At 42.9% G+C, this 24,000-nt stretch overlaps 1 protein-coding gene across 1 annotated transcript in view; it reads right to left on the reverse strand.

The window, feature by feature from the left end:
• LOC147025469 (integrin alpha-L-like) overlaps positions 1-24,000 on the reverse strand; it is a 165,484-nt gene that overhangs the window by 118,504 nt on the left and 22,980 nt on the right. Inside the window, exons 3-5 of the mRNA XM_085886474.1 lie at positions 22,505-22,685; positions 18,164-18,264; positions 5,966-6,074 (exon numbers count right to left, since the gene is read on the reverse strand). Of these exons, the coding sequence (XP_085742600.1) occupies positions 5,966-6,074; positions 18,164-18,264; positions 22,505-22,581 (287 nt within the window). The 5' untranslated portion in view covers positions 22,582-22,685. The remainder of the gene's footprint in view (positions 1-5,965; positions 6,075-18,163; positions 18,265-22,504; positions 22,686-24,000) is intronic.

The following is a 24,000-nucleotide window of genomic DNA, read 5'->3' on the forward strand; positions in this document are numbered from 1 at the left end:
TGTCCATGTTTGGCTACAATCTTGTGTCTGACCTCCTCATCCAATTCTCTGGTTTTCTTTATTTTCTCCATGCTCATTGTTTGACACAAAACAGCAGAACGACTCCTTTTCTCCATTCAAACTGGTTGATTGAGTGATTTTGACATTGCAGGCACCTGCAACTGACCACAGGTGAACTCAATTCCAAAGTGAAGGAGAATCACCTGCTTGAAATCTAATTTTTTCGAACAACTTCTAGAAAGTGCCAATAATATTGTCCAGGCCATTTTTGGATTTCTGTGTGGAATAAGGTAAGATTTAGTAATTTTATCAGCTTTTTTTGTTTTGTTCCACCATAAACCAAAGAAATACAAATGTTGAAATGAAAAGATTTTTTTAATGTCAACAGATTAGCCGAAACTGCTGTGTAAAGCAAGAAGGCCTGCGCAAGATAAGTGCTTTGCTGTATCAAGCCCTTCCCAGAGTTCCTCCATAGCTATAAAGACATTCACAAATAGTACACACATGAGAATCCCAATGCTACCACACCCCCTCAGCTGCCGGACTGGTTTCATCGCTTCTTGGAAATTAATCAGTGACAGTGCAGACAGCAATGCATACCAATGAGGCTCCCAAGCATGCACCAAATGCAAATGTCAAAAACAGTCAATATATAAAATAATAAAGAAAGACCCACCCACATCTCTCATCAAGCTGTTAGAAAGACCTACAACCATGGATGCCGGTTTGTGCAACTACATCAAGCAGGGTCCCTGTGTCCAGCATCGCATTGCCTTACCTGGTGACCCAGTTACCTCAACAGGGGAACCACGCTTTCAACGTCCCACCTTGTCCACTTATTAGGAATGGCTAAGCGAAAACTTGGGTGGGGTGTTTACTGTCTGACATCACGAATCAGTGGAGAAGAATGTCTGATCTATTTATTACGTACACATTATGCCAAAACAATGAAGGAAAAGACAATCGGCCATGGGCCAGATATGGTCCACGTGCACCCCCCCTCCACCCCCCCCCCCACAACCCTTCGACCCCATATTTTTCTGAAGCTTAGGGTCCCCTGAGCATGAATTCAACTGGTAACAGTGAATAAACTGGGACTCACTATCCATTTTCCAACCATATCTGACGGTACCCTCAAAATGTCAACTTTTCCTCAGTTTTGCACGTAAAAAATCCCCTGACTGATAAGATCTCTGCAGTTGCCCAATATGCATTAATATTAACAAATTATATATCACATGCAGATTTTCAAAATAGAGTCATCTGTCAAATTTAATGGCGTTATGTTTGTCCCAAGAAGTGATGAAGAGGAGTACCTCGCCTTTCCTTTTGACAACTCAGATATCTGAAATAATAACGTCTATTCATGCTCATTTTACCTGATACAAACAAATAAATATTTCTGTGATATCACAAATTTCACTACCTTTATATTGATACCAAAATTGTCCCACACCAACTAAAGATGTACTAAAGACGTCATGCAAATGATGGATGCAGCAGACAAAAGAAAGTTGTTTGTCTTTACGGCTTCAAGGTGTGATAGAATTAAACAGACATGGTCCATGTATGACAACCACAGCTGAGCAGTCTTCCCCAAACGTCCATTTGTGACTCCTTTTTTGAATTCTGCATACTGCTCTATGAATTGGACAATGGAATTGTCCATCAAGACAGCATTCAAAGTATCTTGGCTGTGGGAATCTACGAGGGCACGTAGCTTATCTGATGATTCATCAGAGAAAGAAGAGAACAGATCATCAGTGCTTTTATCTTTGAGGTACTCCTCTATGAGCAATCTTTCAAAACATTCCAACATAATCTTGTGACAATGTCGGGCTCTGTCGTCGTGCTTCCCAGACATCACACCACCCAAAGATCCTCCACTGATTAGTCCTGCTTCTGGGAGACCATCTGCTAACCCAGACCCAGCCATCTTTTTGGCAATCATCTTCATATAAGCGCATACGAGGTGGAATGTGCCAATTGGAATTATGTGGCTCTCGTACTTGTCTGGTGAGTTCCACACTAATGGGTAGGCCTTCATGCAAACTCCCAAGTCAAATGTAGTCATGACATAAGGCTGTCCAACTTCTCTGGTGGCCTCTTCAGCAGCACGCAAGCATTCTTGTACAGTTTTGTACTCCGTTATGGGATGGTTAATGACTGGAATGTGGATATGGCTAACTTACCACCTTGTAAGCGAGCTCTTACCCAGCACATTCAGAGAGTAAACCACCAAGTATGGATTTGGAAGACCGCGCATATTCCACAACCACATATTCCGAAGGCCAGTCAGGGACATGGTTTGGGAGGAAAAGGATGGTCACCTTGATCCTCTGTGGTATGTGGGAGATGTCCTCCCACGGCAACTGGCTGACATTGCTGAAGTCACACCTGACGACACCGACTCTGATGAGGATTCAGATATGGATGCATTTGATGACATAGAGCAGGCATTGGAGAGTGATGACGATAGCGATAATGAATATTTTGCGTAATCCATGCACAATGACATTTTGTGCACATGACATAATAAGTTTCAATTGTTTTTCTTAAATAAACTTATAATTTATATTATTTATGTGAAGTGAGGAATATTTTCTCAGTCTTATGTCTTACTAGTGACTACATGTTGGGTGTTGCAACAGTGATGTGCTTATGTTTAAGACGTCATATCTGGTACATCTTTAGTTGGTGTGGGACAATTTTGGTATCAATAGAAAGGTAGTAAAATTTGTGATATCACAGAAATATTTATTTGTTTGTGTCATGCTCAGGGGACTCTAAGGCTTCAGAAAAATATGGGGTCGAAGGGTTGTGAGGGGGGGGGGGTGCACGTGGACCATATCTGGCCGATGGCCAACAACAGAGCAGGTTTTAAATAGTTTCCCAAAGCACATATTTACAGGGCACAATTCACAAAGCACATATTTACAGCCAGAAACACAAGAATAGTCTTACCCCAAGCACAGAAGATCCTCTTACACAATCTTGTATATCTATGCACGACAGACATACCTCACACACACTGGGATAGTAGAGAGACAAAGAGAGAGAGATGAAGATCGGGGTGTTGGGCTCGCCCCCTGATCACCCTACGCAAGCAGGCGCGCTTGCATTGATCCAAAGTGGAGGGGAGAGAAGGAAAGGGGAGAAAGGGAATATGTTGCGTGTGTGTCAGTGCAGTATCGGGAGAGATGCAGTGTTTGCAGTGAAGGTGCTTAGAGGAAAGGTGTGAGGTGCGTGTCAGTTCAGTACCTCACCCAGCCAGGTCTGGAGGTTAATCGTTGACGACTCTTTCATACGTCTCAAGTAGACAAATTGGGGGGAATGGAGGGGGAGGGGGGGCGGTTAGATAGAGAAAGAAAATATTGTGTGTGGAAGTTTGGAGCCTGCTGCACATCCAAGTACCCTGTGCCTTCTGCTCCCCTATGCCCTTCAGTCTGCACAACTCAAACAGACAATGACTCGTCCTGGGCAATGACGAGCACATACAGCGACTCATAATGGCAAGAACTCGTAAGGGCAGGAACTCGTAACAGCATGCTGCAAGGAAGGTTCGGAATTTCGGGCCTGCAGGTCCAGGATGTGCTGAAAGAGGCACTGAACTCCAACGTGCAACAGGTTATATCTGCGCTCAGATGGGTGTTATGACGAGCAAAATGCAAATCAAAACAAGGGTCAAACACTGATTACTTGGCAAAAAAAAAAAAATTGACAAGTATGTTGAACGCCTCTGTGTGCGTGTGTGTGTGTGTGTATGCGTGCGTGCGTATGTCCGTACGTCCGTACGTACGTCTATCCGTGCGTGCATGTCTGACCGCTCGCCTCCAGCCAAAACCGCTCAACCGATCGTTCTCAAATTTTCACAGATTAATGTCACTGAACCTGCAAAGGTCCCGCATTGAAGGTTCATTAAATTTGGTCGACCAAAAAAGGTCTACATAGGCCAAAAGGCCAATTTGAGCCAAATTTTCTAAAATCCTCAAATTTTATCCGATTGACTTGAAATTTGAAGAGTATTTTCATGTCAGGTCGCTGAATTCAACTACCAATTAATTTTGAGGTCAAAACGTCAACACAGGCCTATTTTCTAAAATTCATAAAGAGGGCCAATAACTAAATTTATCACAATGTCGAAAAAAGTTGGAGACGAGTTTTGACAAAACAAGGTGGAGGACTTGGATATGTGACAAGAACAAGCGGATTGGATTTTCGTGCAGATCCAGCCCATCAGTGGGATACAAAATTTGAAGTGTTCCACCTAGCAGAGATATGTGCTCCACCGAGTGCAATTCTACTTCGTGCTCTGTTTTGCCAAGTGTTGCTCCTTGAGCAATTTTTCATTTAATTATTGGTTTCACCAAAGGAATATATATATATATATATATATATATATATAGATATATATATATATATATATATATATATATATATATATATATATATATATATATATGTTGTGTTGTTCATCTTTCGGCTGCTCCCGTTAGGGGTCGCCACAGCGGATCATCCGTTATGATCCGCATACTGATTTGGCACAGGTTTTACGCCGGATGCCCTTCCTGACGCAACCCTGGTCGCCTCTTACGACACAGGGATCAGGATTTGGGTTTCGCCATGATTCCAGGCTGCTCTACACCCTGCCCAGTGCAGAGCCCCCGTCCTCAAGCGATCCTCCAACCCAAGCCTCCGAGTAGCCGGATTACAGGCCACGCCACTACGCCCGGGATATATATATATATATATATATATATATATATATATATATATATATATATATATATATATATATATATATATATATATATATATATATATATTTTGATGTATGTAAAAAGAGAGAGAAAAAGAGAAAGAGAGAGAAACCAGACCAGAACAATGGGCCTACCCCATGGACAAGAAACCTGTGTTGGCAGTAATCCCTACTTTGTCACCAAGTTCGCTACTGGTGTGATGCCTCAAGACAGCAGACAAATGGCAGACACGAGGGTGAGGGAGAATGGAATGCTTCAAGGAAGGTGACAGCCAACATGCAAGCACGTGGTCTCAGGTCTCAGCTCAAAGGTCTCTCTGAGGTCTCAGCTCAAAGGTCTCTCTGAGGTCTCAGCTCAAAGGTCTCTCTGAGGTCTCAGCTCAAAGCATTTCCCCCTCAGTCAACTCCCAGACAATCAAGCTCTTGTCTGTAAAAATCCTTTCCTTAGGGCTTTCTGAGTGTGTAGATTCCTCGCACATAGGCCTCCTTGTCCACCCTCATCGCACGTACAGTTTTACGCCTCAGCACCCTGAACAGCTCAGCTCTGCCATTCAGCCTGGCCCTGCGACTCTGGGCCAATATCCAGTGTTCCTTGAGAGACAAAATTCTTCTTTGCCCTCCGGTGAGTTCCAAGACATCACCGGAAACATCAAGGACGGTGGTCTTGAAGGCACTCCACAACTCTTCAGGATCTCCTAAAGCATCCAGACCCCAAAATCTCCACTCAGCCTGTTCGCAAACTCCTCAGCTCCCCTCTCATCCTTGAGCTTGCCAACATCCAGCCTAGGCTGGGATGGTACAATTCTCCTGGATTTCAGGTGAAACTTAAGAGTTGCTACACTCAGCCGGTGGTCAGTATTGAGGAACTGAGCACTCCGGTGGACCCTGCAGTTCTGGATCATCCTCCAGCGACCATCAATGAGCACGTGGTCAATCTCCTTTGCCTTAATTGTGTTAGCATTGCCTAGCAACCAGTTCCAGTGTAAGCTCCATTGTCTTGGGTCATGTGACCTGCAGTGAGCAGACCAAGTCTGTACCAACCTACTTTAATTAACGTATATTTTCATTTACGAAAGTTTTCCTGGGACATTGGCTTTGAGTTGCATCAGTGTGTAAAATTTCAGCTTTCCACTCCACCAAGATGGTACTCAACATTTATATCAGTGAGGGAGTGATTGTCTCGAGAGGCGGGATCTGCAATCATACCTGTTTGAGCCACCCCAGCTGATTGGCAGGATCTGATATCCAAAGGTTGTGTGGATGTGGCGTGCTTTATTGATGTCCCGTCCTCGTTCCAGCACGTCACTTTTGCAACCTGTCATGAGAAGGAATGGAGTTTAAAAACATGGAAGAAAGTATATGTATGCAAATTCAAAATATAGAAGGATGTACATGCAAGGTGAGCAAGACCAAAAACTTTGTTTATTCAAATTTTAGGCAGAGGAGAAAAATAAAAGAGGATAAGAACAAAACAGTATACTGGAGGGCAACAAAAGGAGATTCAATGGATGTGATGACATGAACCAATCGAGAAGGGCATTCAGTAGAGTGCATACCTCCGCCACGCAATGCCTGGTCCACGAGAACATATCGGGCTCAATACATTTTTGAAATCTCATGCAAAGCAGTACTATATCGTTTTTGACCCTATCTCTCAATGGTGAAGAATCACTTTTTGAATTAAATAATTCTTGTATCCAGATCCGGATTTTCACCAAAATTGAACAAATTCGTCCTTGCCGCACACGCAACGGGTCCACCAAGTTTCATCCGAATCCGTCCAAAACGTTTTGGGATGTCATGCGAAATATCAGTGAGCTTGATCTCTCGATGGTGAAGATTCACTTTTAAAATTATCAGATCTGGATCCATATTCGGATATTCACAAAAATTGAAACGGTTCTTTCTTGTCACACACCCAACATGTCCACTAAGTTTCGTCCGAATCTGTCCACACCTTTTGAGATATCGTGCACACAGACAAGCAGACAAACAGACAGAAAGGGGTGAAAACACAACCTCCTTCACCTTCGGTGGCAGAGGTAATAGAAACTAGCATCCGTTGAAGACAAAGTCTTCGATATCCCCCGCCATAGTAAATGAGGATTAACAAACTTATATTCCCTAAGCGTGTTCAACATGTATGTGAAGTTTCCCCTTGATCTGACCAGCCGTTCTGGAGAAGAAGATTTTTAAAATTTATTAATTTTCAATCAAAGATGGCTGATGAACCACGTGATCTATGACATCATAAATTTAGATTCTGCCTCCAATCCTCCAGTGGAATACGTGTGTGAAGTTCCGTGTTAATCGGATGAGGTGTGTTTTTCTATCCAAGATGGCCACCAAACCATGTGACTTGTGACATCATCATTTTTACTGTTTATGCAGACCTGATGGAAGATGACAGTTGCAAATTTTCACTTCGTTAGGTTATGTGATTCCAGAGGAAACATTATTTAATATTTTTCTTCAATCCAACATGGCTGCCAAACCATGTGACCTATCAATTTGAAAATATCAAAAGGCACCAGTTCACCACTTGCTTGATATGTGTACCAAATTTCGTAAATATATCTTGAGGGGCTTTGTAGTTAAGCTCCGGAAACGAAATGTGACGGACGGACGGAACCCATTTCTATATCACCCGCCAACTTCGTTGGTTGGCGGGGGATAATAATGTATATAGCAGGGTATTAACAGGAAGAAAAAGACTGAAAAGCAAAGCTTGCAAATTAAACAAGTTATCCCAAAAGCCCTGCTTGTAAATTATTTAAGTAAATGGTCAAGATAGCCTCAAAATTGAGCATACATGCACTGTATATTATACATATATGTATGTACTGTATATTATACACACATGTATGCATGTACTGTATATTATACATATATGTATGTACTGCATATTATACACACATGTATGTACTGCATATTATACACACATGTATGTAACTGTATATTATACATATATGTATGTACTGTATATTATACACACATGTATGCATGTACTGTATATTATACATACATGTATGTACTGCATATTATACACACATGTATGTACTGCATATTATACACACATGTATGTAACTGTATATTATACATATATGTATGTACTGTATATTATACACACATGTATGCATGTACTGTATATTATACATACATGTATGTACTGCATATTATACACACATGTATGTACTGCATATTATACACACATGTATGTAACTGTATATTATACATATATGTATGTACTGTATATTATACACACATGTATGCATGTACTGTATATTATACATATATGTATGTACTGCATATTATACACACATGTATGTACTGCATATTATACACACATGTATGTAACTGTATATTATACACACATGTATGCATGTACTGTATATTATACATACATGTATGTACTGCATATTATACATACATGTATGTACTGCATATTATACACACATGTATGTAACTGCATATTATACACACATGTATGCATGTACTGTATATTATACATATATGTATGTACTGCATATTATACACACATGTATGTACTGCATATTATACACACATGTATGTAACTGCATATTATACATATATGTATGCATGTACTGTATATTATACATATATGCATGAACTGTATATTATACATATATGTATGTACTGTATATTATACACACATGTATGCATGTACTGTATATTATACATATATGCATGAACTGTATATTATACATATATGTATGTACTGTATATTATACACACATGTATGCATGTACTGTATATTATACATATATGTATGTACTGCATATTATACACACATGTATGTACTGCATATTATACACACATGTATGTAACTGCATATTATACACATATGTATGCATGTACTGTATATTATACATATATGCATGAACTGTATATTATACATATATGTATGTATGTACTGTATATTATATATATATATATATATGCATGTACACAGATGTTTGGTACTACAGAACTTTAATATGGATACAAACACGACATAATAGTGACCGAAGCTTTTCGTGCTGCACTCTTCCGGGTAAAAACCACAAGTGAAGGAGGAAGTGAAGGCCTGTGCTTCATACACAAGTCTCAATAAGGTAGACACTGATTGGTTCAACCGTAATGACGTCACGGTTAATCCGAACGCCCATTGGTCGGCTCATCATCTTCACCTCGAGCTCCCATTGGCTGGAGCAGAGTTCGTCGATGATTGACGTTTGCAACCGCATCCTGGAGAGAGGGGGGATGGGTTTCCCATGAGGTCCAGTCACCATTTGTTCCCATACTTCCTTTGATCTTTCCATGCTGAAAGAGACACAGAGATCGTACAAATTCCTTTTGACGACATAGTATTGGATCAGTGGTAAGGATGAAGGTTGCTTCCAACATACGTAAATGAAACGGGCTCCGACCTCGGCTCAATATCCTGAACATATCTGCATTGTACTGGTCTGCACAGATAGGGTTGGCAACCAGGTGCTGTGCAATGGCAGATGAAGCAGGTACAGTGGCCGGTGGTTGCTGGATATTTCTACATTCTCGCACTGGTTGTGTTCTAACCCTCACAATCTTTCTTCGAATCGCCAAGGGGACGTGTTGTTTGATCCCATCAGTCAATCTTAGTGTTGTGTGGCCCACGTACCGAGCTTCACATCAGCACTTACACTCATAAATAACATTGCTGGTTTGTGAGGTGGGTAGCACATCCTTGTTGACTGAGGTCAGCAAACGGCGAGAGATGAAGATTACTCGGGGTTGCACAGCCAGAAACGTGTTGGATACAACATGCTTGATTTGTACTTCAAACCTTCGTGATGATTTCCCTTTCCAGGGCATCCTGATATAGACTGGACATTTGTTCGGACCAATCTTCCGATCTTTTGTCATGTTCAGAAATATTATGTCGTCAAAAGGAATTTGTACGATCTCTGTGTCTCTTTCAGCATGGAAAGATCAAGGGAAGTACGGGAACAAATGGTGAATGGACCTTATGGGAAACCCATCCCCCCCCCTCTCTCCTGGATGCGGTCACAAACGTCAATCATCGAAATCATCTGCTCCAGCCAATGGAAGCTCGATTTGAAGATGATGAGCCGACCAATGGGCGTTCGGATTAACTGTGACGTCATTACGGTTGAACCAATCAGCGTCTACCTTATTGAGACCTGCGTAAAAAGCACGCGCCTTCACTTCCTCCTTCACTTGCTGCAATTTTTACCCTGAAGAGTGCGGCACGAAAATCTTCGGTCACGATTGTGTGTGTGTGTGTGTGTGTGTGTGTGTGTGTGTGTGTGTGTGTGTGTGTGTGTGTGTGTGTGTGTGTGTGTGTGTGTGTGTGTGTGTGTGTGTATGTCAGTGTGTCTCCTCCATTACTCCAATACAATGAAACCGAGTAGCCTGAAACTTTGCATGCAAACTAAGGATACGGCAAGGAAGGACACGAGTCAAAATTAGGTGTTCGGGTTAAAGAAAACACCCTTTTTGAAGACAATTGAGGACCTTATTTAATTATATCCTTTATCAAGTGAATCAGTGGCCACCTCGCTCTCTTTGGGGTCCTAAGGCATATCCTGGGTTTACCTTGCTGGGATCTGAAGTCATCATGTTTTTATGGCCTGCTCAACAAAGCCTTGACTTGGAACAGGCCGCAACGATTTCTCAATGATAAAGTTTTTGGGTTTTTTTCCACTCCTCACTCATATTATCGATAACTACGAATCGCTGTATACGTTTCAATGCTTAGAAACGCACGGAGATGCCAGAGTTCATGGCTTTGTTTCATTTCCGCACATGCCATAAGTTCTAGAATCTCTTAAACTGAGCCAAATAACAAAATTGAAGCTCCAGAATTGATCTTAGCAGCAGTTCCGACTGCTAAGGGAAAAGTGTTTCATTCGTCCAAAGTTTCACATTTTGAACATCTCCGGGAGTTGCTTCATATGACAGATCGCCGATCGTAAAATCGCTTTCCAAGCAAGTCATTCCTTATCAACTGTTTCAATGAGTGTTTAAGCCACTTGGCGAGCACTCGACAATATTCACACTATCACTGAATACTGTATATCGTTCGATGTGAACAAAGTTCACACCTGGGTACAAAGGCTACTCACCTGCATTGACCCCACGTTGTTCTGTGATGCGTCAGACTGTGAATGGCTCGCTGAAAATATGCAATTTCCTCTTTTCGTATGATATTCTTTCATGATACAACCCGACACTTTGGTATAGATGCATTGCCTATAGAAAGTCCACATCCCCTTTCCAAATTTTCACCTTTTGTTGCCTTATAGCCTGGAATTAAATTGCATCAATTCAGACTTTTTCCACCTTTATTTTGCACATCTTAACCCACAACTTCGAAGTGAAAATTTTTAGAAGTGTCAGAAAATTAATTTAAAACACAAGTCTATAATATCCACCCCCTTGAGTTAATAGTTGGTGGAAGCATCTTTGACGGCAATTCCAGCTGCGAGTCTGTTGGGGTTGGACTCGACCAGCTTTGCACACCTCGATTGGGCAATATTTACCCATTCTTCTGTACAAAACTGTTGAAGCTCAGCCAAGTTGTGCGGGGAGTGTTGATGGACAGCAATCTTCAAGTCATGCTGCAGATTTTCAATTGGATTTCGGTCAGGGCTCGGACTGGGCCAATCAAGGACATTTATCTTTTTGTTTCTTCGCCACTCCAGTTTGTTGTCATGCTGAAAGGTGAACTTCCATCCCAATTTCAGCTTTCTTGCAGAAGCTAGCAGGTTTTCCCCAGATTTTTCCGCATTTTACTCTATCCATTTTCCCTTCTATCCTGACAAGTGCCATCGTCCCCGCTGGTGAGAACCAACCCTATAACATGATGCTGCCACCACCATGCTTCACAGTAGGGATGGTGTTATTTGGGTGATGTGCTGTGTTGGGTTTGCACCAAACATAACGTTTTATATTTAAGCCAAGAGGTTTAGAAATAATGTTTTTTTAAAGATTTTTGCACAATCCAATATGGCTGCCAGACCATGTGACCCATAACCTGGAATCCCCAAGGCTTGTGGAACATTTGTGTAGTTTCCTTCAATCTGTTCAGCCGTTCTGGAGAAGACTTTGTTAGGTTTTCGGGTAAATCCAATATGGTTGCCAAACCATGCGACCTATGACGTCATATGTGTGAACGTTTTGTTCCTTATGGATAGGTGGTCATACTTGTAAAATTTCGACTCGATCTGTTCAACCCTTTCAGAGAAGAATGTATTTGACGGTTTAAAAAATAAAATAAATAAATAAAAAAATATGAGAGTTTCAATAACCAGACAAAGGTCAGCAAATTCAGGAAATAAATTCTGCACAAAGTTTAAGGGCACACACCAGGCACACGTCTTAAGTTTTAAGGCACACAACTTAAACATATCAATCCGATCCCCTCGTGATCACCTCCTTTCTCATGTATAAAGAGTCCTGTCTCATTCAGCTGTTCCTCAAAAGTTAATCGAGCTCGGCCCAGAACTAAATCGTGTAGTTCTATGCTGTACCCTCTCGAAAGCAGCAATGCGTTTCCACAGATGTGGTCACCAAAACTGAACTATTATCCTTCTGAACCTCTTGTATCTATTACCACCCCCAGATCCTCCTCCTATGGTACATTCTCCAAGACTGGTCCTTGAAGAATGTAATCCTTATTTTCCCAAGCATCTTACATTAATTTATGTTATACTATCTGCCATTGTTTTGCTCAATCTATGAAAGTTATGTAGACTTTCCTGAATCTGATCACCCCCCTTCACTTCCCCCTCCCCCTCCTCTCTGCTTGCTACATTAGCCCCAAGTTGTGTGTCATATGCAAATTAAGAAAGATGACTCTTAACCTACCCGTGGAACCAACTTCCACATTCTCTTAAATCTCATTCTTCCCTCCAGGTGTTCAAGACGGCTGTTATCTTCTCCCATCCAAAACCATGATCTTTTCTGCACTCATTACCCCATCCCCAACCTGCACCTCAATCTGCCCTTACAAATTTCCAGATTTCCCTCCTCCGAGTTTCATTCTGAATTCATCTCGTCCACCGAATGCATCCTCTCGTCCACCCAACACCGATTGTTTATCCAAGTCTCCATCTATCTTCCCATACATGGCTTAACCTGTCCTCTACCCCTTATATACTTAAAGAATGTCTTGCTGTTATTGCTAATGTTCTTAGCCATATCCTTCCCATATTCTCATTTGACTTGCCAATAATTATTTTCTTAACCAGCCTCTGTGTACAATGATACTTCTACAAGTCTGTGTCCATTCGTGATATTTTGTTCCTGATAAATGCCTTCTGCTGATCCTTAATCGCACTCTTTTTCCTCCCTGTCCAACCTCACCGGTCTCTTTCTGCCTCTGACTTCACACCTCGTTGGAATATACTTACTCTGTACACGACACATTTGCTCCTTGAAGTTTCCCATTTATCTGATGCTGATTGTCCTCTTCTTAGCTTGCAGCCTCAACAAGGGAGGAGATTAAAGGATTCCATTGAGAAACACACATTGGCTACGATTGTAGAGGAAGTCAGGAAGCCATGTGTGGAGTTGGCCTTGGATGCCATAGGCAGAGAGTTTGGGGAGCAGGGCAGGATTCCAGATTACATCAAAAGCACGAGATATGTCCAGCGAGACGGTCCTGATCTCATGTCTGACACTGAGGGCCTCCATGCATTGTTGGGCGAGTAGGAGCAGCATGTCCAAGGTGGAGTGACCTCGTCTGAATCCAAACTGGTGATCTGAGATGAAGTTGTTGGAGAAAAGGAAGGAATTCATATCAACTGCGATGATGGATTCCATGACCTTGCTGATTATCATCATTATTGGAAGTAAAATAAGAGGTCTGTAGTTAAGGGGATCAGTTTTTGCACCTTTTTTACATAGTGCAGTGATGGTTGAAAAATTTTAAGCAGATGGAAGATGACCTCAGGCAAATGACAGGGTGAAAAGAGCAGAGAGAGGATGTGTAGGAGTAGTAGAGCAGGTTATTAAGACATGTGAGCTGATGCTATCTGGTCCAGATGCAGAATCAATCGAGGGTTGCGAGAGACTTCTCCACCTTCTCAGGTGGAAAATGTACAGAGTCCAGGAGCAGTTGGGTATGACTGGATAGGGTGGGTAGAGAGACAGTAAGGGGTTAGGGACGCAAGATTTGCAAGGAAACACAAAAATGAGGCATTCGGCATTCTCACGAGCAGAGCCAGCTACGATGCCGTATGAAGACAATGAAGAAGGAATGGAAGGGGAGCATACACCAGAGACAGACTTCACAAGGTGCCACCTGCTTTTAGAAGAGGGAGACAAGTTTCAAAGTTCATCATTGAGATTGGACAGAATGACATGTTTTCTGGCTCTCCTGAGAGTGGACACACACTTGTTGCGGGCTTTGTGGAATGAGCAGAGCTTGCCTTCGGTCGGGTTTACCTCCTCGGAAGAGAAAGGAAGCAACTTGTTTCAGAGCAACTGCCTCACCACAGGATTCAGTGTGCAACTTCAGTGTACAAGCAACTGCCTCGGTAGGATAACTGACGATGAGATGGGATTGATATGTGAAAAAGAGAGAGCAGGTCTCTGTGGATGAATTTGCAGGCAGAGTTAACGTCGGGGCAGTCGATATCGGAGACCGGTCCTGAAGAAAGATGGCTACTTGCAATCCCTGCCAAACATGTGGATTGACAGGGACTGCAAGCAGCCTTGAAGGATGGTACAATATACAGCCAAACACGGGGTGGAAGTGGAGGGGAGGTTGCAGCCAAATGTACCCCTGGGGGTTGAGTTGAAATGGAATTCTTTATGTAAAGTGCAACTCTGCTGCCATGGCGGGGTTGAGGCCGATCAAATCGGAGCAGGCAATATCTGGGGGAGAGACACCAAGGACTCAGGGACATCCTGTTGGAGGAGGGAGTCTGTTAAACGGGTGATATCCAGTTTATCAACAGCGGCCGAGATTAAGAGATCTGTCGCGTTGGAGTGGAGACCATGGATGTTTGAGGTCCAAACTGTTAGGGACAGAGGAGAAGTTGTTGATGGGGTACAGAATGGGGGGAGCATTGTGGGAGCAGGATGAGGGGGGAGGTTTGAGTGGGTGTGGTGAGGGGGAAGCATTGAGAAGAGAAGTTGGGATGCAGATGGATGCAGAAAGCGTGAACATGAAGATTTGACAGGGTGGAGTGAGGGGTGTGGAAAGAGGAGAGATGAAGTGGAAGGATGCTGATTCCAAATTCCCAAATTGGACAAATAGATAAATGCCATGGGATGGGAGATGATTTTTTTTTTTTGAAGGCATGGATAATTATGGTGTTGTCAGTAAAGGAGGATGGTTGGTGGACCAAGTGCTTCGCTGGCAGACAGTTTTGGAAAATAATATTTGTGAAGAAGAAGAAAAAGAGAACTTGCAGGAGCAACCGATCGTGGTGAATAAAAAGAATGTGTGGGTTACTCCTGATGAAGAAATAAGGAAAGTGAATCATTTTAACGTGTTTTTAAACACTTTCGAAGGAAGAAGGACGAATATTCTATATTCAATGAAGATTCAATTTGGAGATATTGAGAAAAGGGGGGAAGGAAGGGATGGAGAATAGGAAGTACAGGCAGAACGAAATTAGAGTTGAACGAGTCAGGAGACGGCGATGGTTCACGAGCAATGTACACGGTTCCCCTTTTTTATTTTTTGACCTTCGAGGGGACGCCACGGGCAAACTGGCGGGAATCGGGAAAAACGTAAATGATGAAAGTTGTGGTACTCGAAGAGCACTACTTGCATACCAACTTTCATTCGAAACAGTTGAAAATCCGAGGAGCTCGATGCCCTATTTATTGATTTTTTTGACATTTTCTAAGTTCGTGACCTTGTGACCTTGTGACCTTGTGACGAAAATGAAAAATCGAGCTCTGTGGGGCTATGCAGGTGCCCTTGGGCTAACCAAATACCAAAACCCCTGCCAGATTCGACAAACCCCTCAGAGAGGATGTAACTTGAAATCGGCTACCCCCTAAAAACACATGTTTTTTGGGGCGTGGCTCCGCCCATAATGGGCGCAGCATGTCCATTCTCTGGAAAACACAACTAGATCATGATATAAACCTCCCACCAAAATTTTATCCAGATCCGATCAAAACCCACGGAGGTATGCTTGGGACAGCAGATAGACAGACAGACAGACAGACAGACAGAAACAACCATAATTGATATAGTGGTCACTTACTGACTCGTGAACCAATGAGATTGTTCTGGAGTGAAAAAAATTGTGTGTTTTTTTTATTGAAGTGAGGAGGGGGAAAATGATAACGTTAAGGCTTTCATTTGGAACTTGATGGAGTCCTGCACTCCCCTTTGGCTTGACGCCCCTGCCTCACACCATACCCTTTTTGATTCTGTACAAAGCAAGGCCCTCAAAATCTTTGGGATCTCCCGTGACGAAACTGAGTCTCAGCCTGTTACTTTCACATCACAGGTAAGTTGGTGGCTTCCTTGGATTCTGCCACCTCCTTTTTGATATGGCACAGTCTTTCCACTCGTGGCTCTGTCCCTCCTCAGTTTCTCCAGGGTGCATACGGTCTGTCAGCCTCAATTTTCTTCCTCAATTTTCTTCCTAAACTCCCAAAATCCAGGCTCACTGCTCACCACCACTCATTTGATTCTCTTTTCTCCCAGAACCAACTTCCCCAAACTGTTTACTTCCATTCTTCACTCCAAGGCTTCAAGACAGCTGTTCATTTCTACCTCCGGTCACCCTCCATCCATACTGATGATCTCTTCTACTCCAAATGGCCCCATTCCAAAGTACTCCCTTTTCCAGGTTATTGTGATTTCACCCCCCCCCCCAACCTCTTTTCAATTGTTGGTTTGTCCCTTTTCTGTTTCATCCCTGCTTCCCGGCTTCCTCTTCTCGCTATGTTTCAGCATGTGTGCAACTTGGTCACCTCCACGTGTCCTTCTCTCCCTCCCCTTGATCTCACTCTCACTCTCACCTTCACCTTTACTCTGCCGTTGGGATTCTCCCCTTTCCATTTTGTTCCCTTCCATTCTGCTATAGCTCTTCCACAAGCCTCAATCATGTAAAAATAATAATAATAATAATAATAATAATAATGATGAAGCAAAAATGAAGCCTCTCCCTGAACACTAGTCCCCACATCCCAAGGATAGTTCCACTGTCCAAGACCATTCCAACAGCTACTTGTGGTGACCATGCTCCGCCATGTGGGCATATCTAAGAGAAAGAAACTCCGAAGAAAAAAAAAAAACAGGGCAGTACATGCCACTTGTTTTGGTCAACACATGCCCACAGGATATGGAATTCTGACTTCAAATGCCAGGTCCTCCAGGTTCCATTGCCAGCTAGAAGGGCACTCGAAAGAGCGCATACCTCCGCCCTGGAATGCCTGATCCACGAGAAAATATGTGGCCCAATAAATTTTTGAAATATCGTGCTATACTGTATATTAGTTTATCCTTTTCTCTAAAATGGTGAAGAATCACTTTAAAAAAAATTATATTCGTTGGATCTGGATTGGGATCTTCACCAAAATCTAATCAGTTCATCCTTGTCACACCCCCCAACATGTCCACCAGGTTTCGTTGATGGAATTGATGGAATGAAGAGAACACGAATCAAGGGAAGCAAACTGTCGTGGGAAGCAAGGAGAAGCTGACATTTCGGCCTTTGCTTTCAGTCGGAGCAAAAGAGCCCTCCTATGAACCTTTCATTTCCTATTTTGCTCCGACGAAGGGCTAACGCCTGAAATGTCAGCTTCTCCTTCTCACGGCAGTTAGCATACACAAGGATCAACATTCTGTCGATTATATCCGTTGTTCTTCCTGTATACCGACGCAGATCGACAAGACTTCGCAAGCAAAACTCGTTCTTCAATCAACATGATCAATATCTTTGTTTACAAATCCTAATCCCCTCCATCCTTCACATCCTACCCCCTCAATTCATCCCGCAAGCTTCTATCCCATCTCCACCACGCAGATCCTCCTTTTTTTTATTCCGGACCCTTACCTTTCTTTCAATTTTCCTTATCACACCCTTCCTTCTCTTACAAACGAAATGTGTACACTGCACGTGAAGGAAACGGTTGTTAACCAGTCGTTAAACTCCTACAGAAGTTATGTCGCGTCAAAGGTGATAAAAGCACATTGATCAAGAAGAGAAGAAGTCAGGAAAGATCAACATGCTGAAAGTAAAGTCAAAATAATGCAAGCAACAAGACGTCAAGCTCGGTGAGAAGAAGAAAGGACAGAAATGAATAAGACATCAAGAAAAATGAGGTTATACACAAGAGGCAGCTGGGTATTTGAAGCGAGAACGTGTGCACAATAAGAGGGACACGCGGTGACTGGTCGAAGAGGAGATAAAATGGACTTACCACAAATGATCACGGAGATAACGACAGGCAAGACCTTCCAAAACCCTTCACACATCTTCCTTTTCCAACAGAGATGAAATCTTTTCAGCTGAAATAGTTTCCTGTGTTGGAGGAAAGGACAAAATCAAATGTTCGGGAAACTCTAATCCGTCATTAAACATTACAGTTGAATTGAAACAAAAAAAAAAATCAAGGTCGTCAAAGTAGAAGTACACGAAGGGGTGCACTTTAGTTTGGCCGATTGTAAATGTGGGAGAGTAACGTTGGGAGGAAGTCAGGAAGCTTTTGGATTGACCAACTCTTTCCTTCCCTCTCTTTCCTTTTTATCTCCTTCTTTCCATCTCTTTTCCTGTCCGCACAATCTTTCCCCTTTTTTTGGGGTTGTTCTCGTATTCGCCATCGCTATTATCCAAACAACGTTCTCAAGTAGTTCAATCTACAGTACATAGTTTAATCGATCGTGCGATGTTAATTTTGAGGCAGGGTTACTCAACGGTATTGGCTTTTTTAAACATATTCTTACTTTGGGGGGGGGTCATTGCTGTGCGTCGACCTTTTCTGATCTTGGTGTTCATTACTGACATGATTAAAGTCGTGAGCAAATTCAGAAGGCGGGAGAAACCGTAGTTCAGATTCAGAAACCGTAATCCTTCAAGAAAGCTGGCAGGAGGTACGCAAACTCATCTCGAAGCTGTTGAGCCTGGGTTCGAATCCCGACCCAGCTATGAACTTCCATCTTGATGTTACGCAGTGTGTGTGTGCGTGCCTTCCCTCGGACGGACGTTAAACTGGCAATCCCATCTGTTGCATTAGTTGGAGAACGTTAAAGATCCCATGGTGTCCTTTACGAAGAGTACGCGAGTTATCACTTGCACCACAAGCGAATTCACAACTTCTGCCAGAAACGACAAAGGGCATTGCATCAGTGGCACAGCCGTGCCCTCAGCCATTGATGCTACCCTGGAGCCTTGTGCTGCATACGAAAGAAGAACAAAAACTAAGATCTAAGATTCCTTCAGACCGATATACATCTTAGATAGACACAGCAATTCAGAGACCACAATGTTAAAATTAGAACTATGGCCATCTGGTGGAGTTGTAGTTGTACAACCCATATGGAGGATTCTTTATTTTTTTTTTAAACAAAAAACAAGGCTCTGGACATTGTTTGCCCCACCTGCCGCATGGTAGAAACTCAATTTTGCCTTTCAAGTAGTCCAATGGAAAGTGGCTTTTAGGTATGACACTTCTACGACAACTTCTTTAACTGACACAATTAATCCCAGCTATTTGTGATGTCAGCCAAAGAATGCATTTTTGGTACTGGGCAGCAGCTGGCCAGGCCTGTCTTTTTAGATGTTTGGAATAGGCTCATTCAGTGTTGGCAATGGACACCGTTTTTTAAACATATTGTACAGCTAAGGCTTTAATACCCATTAGGTAATGCCAGCATCTTTTCAGGCCACGAGGTAACACTAGCAGACGGGTTCTCCAGCTTATACATCCTTCCGAAGGACGGCACACGCATATTAAAGCCTCTCACTGCATGTGAATGACCAGAATGGCAGTTTGTAGATAGACTGAGGTTTGTACCCAGACTAAAAAGCTCAGCGATGAGTCTAGGGTACAAACCTCTAGGGCTGGGATTATAGAACAGAGCAGAAAGGTGATCTCGCGTCGTTCTGAAATAGATGTTCCAAGTAATAGTGAGTGTAACAGAACACAGGAAAAGGTGAATCTTCCAGGTGACCCATTAAATGTCTCCCACTCAAAATCAGGTGATTTCACCTCGCTGTGACCTTACCATCGCCAGCACATGCTTTTGTTTCAGTTTCGCAGGTAAATTGTCCTCATAATCAAACACAGAACATCATATCAACTACAGAGTTCATAGAACATGATACCCCCAGGGAGTGGCTATATACTTAAATTTTAATGAAATATTGATTTGTAAAATAGTTTTAAAAATCCGAAGTTTTGCGCGACTGAAGCAATCTTGTTCATCACCCTTCGACGCCGTAATACGAGTCGCAGTTTAGGAGATGGAGGCTTCATTTATCACCATAGAACACAACATCAATCGGCGTCGTCGTACAGATGCATATTGGTGGCCGCTTCTTCACGCCGATACCGTACCCTCACATCTATCGATATATAGCACGGTCCTTTGATGTATCAATTATGAAGGCAATTTGTGTTCTACAGTATTCAGGTATATAATTCAAATCAAATAAAGGTTTCAAGAGGTTTAAAGGCACATAAGTAAATTAATTCCAGGTGTCAGGTCAGATCAGATGAGATCTGTGACTTGCTGCAGGTACCATGTAAACCTGTACTAACCTGTTCCATGGTCGGGTTGTCGGCGATTAAATCGTCTCCCCCACCGGGTTTTCTGGTGAGGAGGGGTTATGATATGGATACCCAGCAGGATTAAAAACAAAACCAGTCAAAGGGTGGAGGAGCTCCTTGTGAGCCAACGGCCATCCATGTCGAGTGCCCAAATGTGTCTGGGGACGTCCTCCTGCAGTTGGGTGACTTTTTATTAGGAGGTTGGTGGCAGGATTTGCACTCCGGCCACCGTAAAACCATTCATTCCGCAAAACATACGAAAAGCACGAAAAAAAACCCACTCCCTGGGAGCACCACCTGTGCAGTTTCCGTCCAGAGGGTAGCTCACCGGATGACAGGATTGGAGCAAAGCCTTCAGGGTCCCAAAGCCTTGATGAGAGGAGGAAAACCATGGGGAAACCTTCCTGGGTCAGATTGCGGTCGTGTATGTCGGAGTGGTGCTGAGGTGTTGTCCACCAGATGGCGGTCTCCTTGGGTTAACCTGAGGCGGTCCCTTCGGATGGGTGCCTGGAATGACCAATCCATAAAAGAGGATGATCACCTGTCTCTGTTATCATCTGAGCTCAAGCGTTTGGACATCGGTATTGCAGCACTCTCTGGTGTTCGGAGACCAGATTGTGGCGAGATCATGGCGGGTGCTTGCACCTACTATTGGTCTGGTCGTTCTGATGGTCACCATGGCGAAGGAGTTGCTGTAGCTGTGTCCAATAAGCTGACTCCAATTATAATTGAGGTAACGCCAGTCAACAAGCATATTATGAGACGAAGGTTTCGTCACTCCTTCGGTGTCGTTTCCCTGGTCTCTGTATGTACTCCGACCGAAGCGAGTGATCTCACCGTGAAGGATGCATTCCATGCCACGCTCGAGTCTGTGGTTGATCGTGCTTCAGGCGAGATACACTTCTAGTCTTGGGGGATTTCAATGCATCGACTGAAAATGATAGGGATGATGATGAGTCATGTGTTGGTCCCCACGGGTCTGGAACTGTGAAACAGAATAGCACCAAGTCCCTTGACTTTGCAAGAAGTCATGGACTTAGGGTGGCTGGTTCATGGTTTCAGTGCCCAGAAGCTCATCACTTGACTTGGTATTCCAACGCTGGTGGTGTGGAAAAGGAGATTGACCACGTGCTCATTGATGGTCACTGGAGGATGATCCAGAACTGCACGGTCTACCGAAGTGCTCCGTTCCTCAATACTGACCACAACACTGGTGATGAAGCAAAGGAGAATGACCATGTGCTCATTGATGGTCGCAGGAGGATGATCCACAGCTGCACGGTCTACCGGAGTGCTCAGTTCCTCAACACTAACCAGGGGCTTCTTGTAGCAACTCTGAAGTTTCAGCTTAAATCCAGGAGAATAAATCAGCATCCATAGTAGTCACGCTTGACACCAACGAGGTCAAGAATTGACCGTATCCTTGCTCTTCGGGTCCTCGCCGAACGCAGACGAGAGTTTCGGCAGGGGCTGCTTGCAGCCTATGTTGATCTCTGCAAAGCGTTTGATTCAGTAAATCAGGATGCCCTCCTGAGGATTCTTGGTCTTTTTGGGGTGCCACCACAACCGATCAATCTGATGTCTGAACTGCACTCTGGTACTGAGAGTGCTGTGAGATGTGATGATACCATCTCCTACTTATTTACAGTTGTTACTGGATTTTGCCAGGGGTGTGTGCTGGCCCGCACACCTTTCAGCGCTTGTATGGACTGGATTCTGGGGAGGATTTTGTCGAGATCTAGCTGCAGTGCATCGTTTGGGAATGTCAAGATCTCTGACCTTGATTTCGCAAATGATGCAGTCATTTTTGTGGAGACTCTAGATATCCTTTTGGGGGCCCTCGAGGTGCTGAATGAGAAGTTGGAGCCACTGGGATTATGGGTTTGCTGGGTCAAAACTAAGATCCAGGCTTTCAATGACATCTTGGATGCTGCTATCTTGTCTGTACGTGTTTGTGGTGAGGATGTTGAAGTCACAGAGAGATTCACTTACCTTGGCAGTGATATTCCTGTCTCTGCTGGCTGTGAGCCGGAGGTCAAGAGACGTCTGGGTCGGGCCTGGGGAGTCATGGATTCACCCCCATGGCTTGGAGGATATTTGTGGGAAGTTTCCCCTCGATCTCTCCAGCCATTCAGGAGAAGTCCTGTTTGGAATGATTTTCAATTTTGCTTGACTGCCAGGAAGGGAAACAGAGTAAAAAATTATCTCACTCCTCTCTGCGCAAGTGCGGTCGAGATGCATTCAGAGCCAAAATTACCATTAAACGGAATACTTGTCTTCCTATTCATGTTCAAAATATAACATTCAATTTATCGAACTTGTTCCTTGATCATAAACTGAAAAGACAGATGGACGGATATGAAGCAATTACTAAACCCCATTTTTTGCTTTACTTGTGTGGGCTAAATGAATCATAAGAGCAAAAAATAATATATATATATATATATATATATATATATATATATATATATATATATATATATATATATATATATATATAAATAAATAAACGAAAGGCATGGTCCAAGAAGCCGTCCGTCTGTCCATGAAGATGTGTGAGTATATGCCCATGAATCACGTCCTGTTTGAATGTTGGTTGCAGACGACACGTACGTCGATAAATTACTTACTATTGGAAGGTACCTTTCACAGTGTGGCTGTGTGATTATTTGTCCATTAATTACGTACTGTTGTGAACATCAGTTGCACCCTGACTTCTCACCTACGAACGTCTATTAATTATGTACTATTGGAATGTACCTTTTGACGCGTTAGACTGCTGAGACCCCCTTAGACTGTTTCAGACCCTCAAGATCCTGTAGACCCTGAGGATCCAAAAGACCCCAAAGACGAAAAAGACCATGAAACTCCAAAAGTCATGGAGGACCCAAATGACCCATAAGATCCCTCAGACCCCCTTAGACATAACACCATTTAGACACCTTCCACCCTTCAGACAGATTAGACAGCTTAGAACCTTAACCATTTAGACCACTTGGACCTTATTATATCACAAATTAATTTCCAATAAATATGATATCACCAATATTACAAATACATTTGGACAAAAGAAATGTTTGTACAATGATTGGTGTAAATCATGACAACACAGCAAATCTGTAACGTCAATCTCTGCAACGACGTGTGGAGAGGCAAGCGTCGCGAGCCGATCAACGCTAGTAAAAAAAAAAAGGCTAAACCGATCATTATGAAACTTTACAGAGTTATAGCGGTAGTCACATCTGAGCAGCCTATTGATTTTGAGGTCAAAGGTCATCTGAGGTCAAATTTCAAAAATCGTCATTTTTCATCCGATTGACTTGAAATTTGAACAAGATTTGCACATTGCGTCACTAGATTGGGAAAGAAACTATTTTTTATGTCAGGAGGTCAAAAGTCAACTCAAAAACACTTAAAGTCATCAAATTTCATCTAAAAAATCATCACTTTTCATCTGATTAACCTAAGCAGCAATTGCGTAGTGAGTC

Source organism: Eptatretus burgeri, chromosome 6 (genome assembly GCF_056783735.1).
Source record: "Eptatretus burgeri isolate ZD-2024b chromosome 6, Ebu_testis_v1, whole genome shotgun sequence".
Lineage (NCBI taxonomy): Eukaryota > Metazoa > Chordata > Myxini > Myxiniformes > Myxinidae > Eptatretus > Eptatretus burgeri.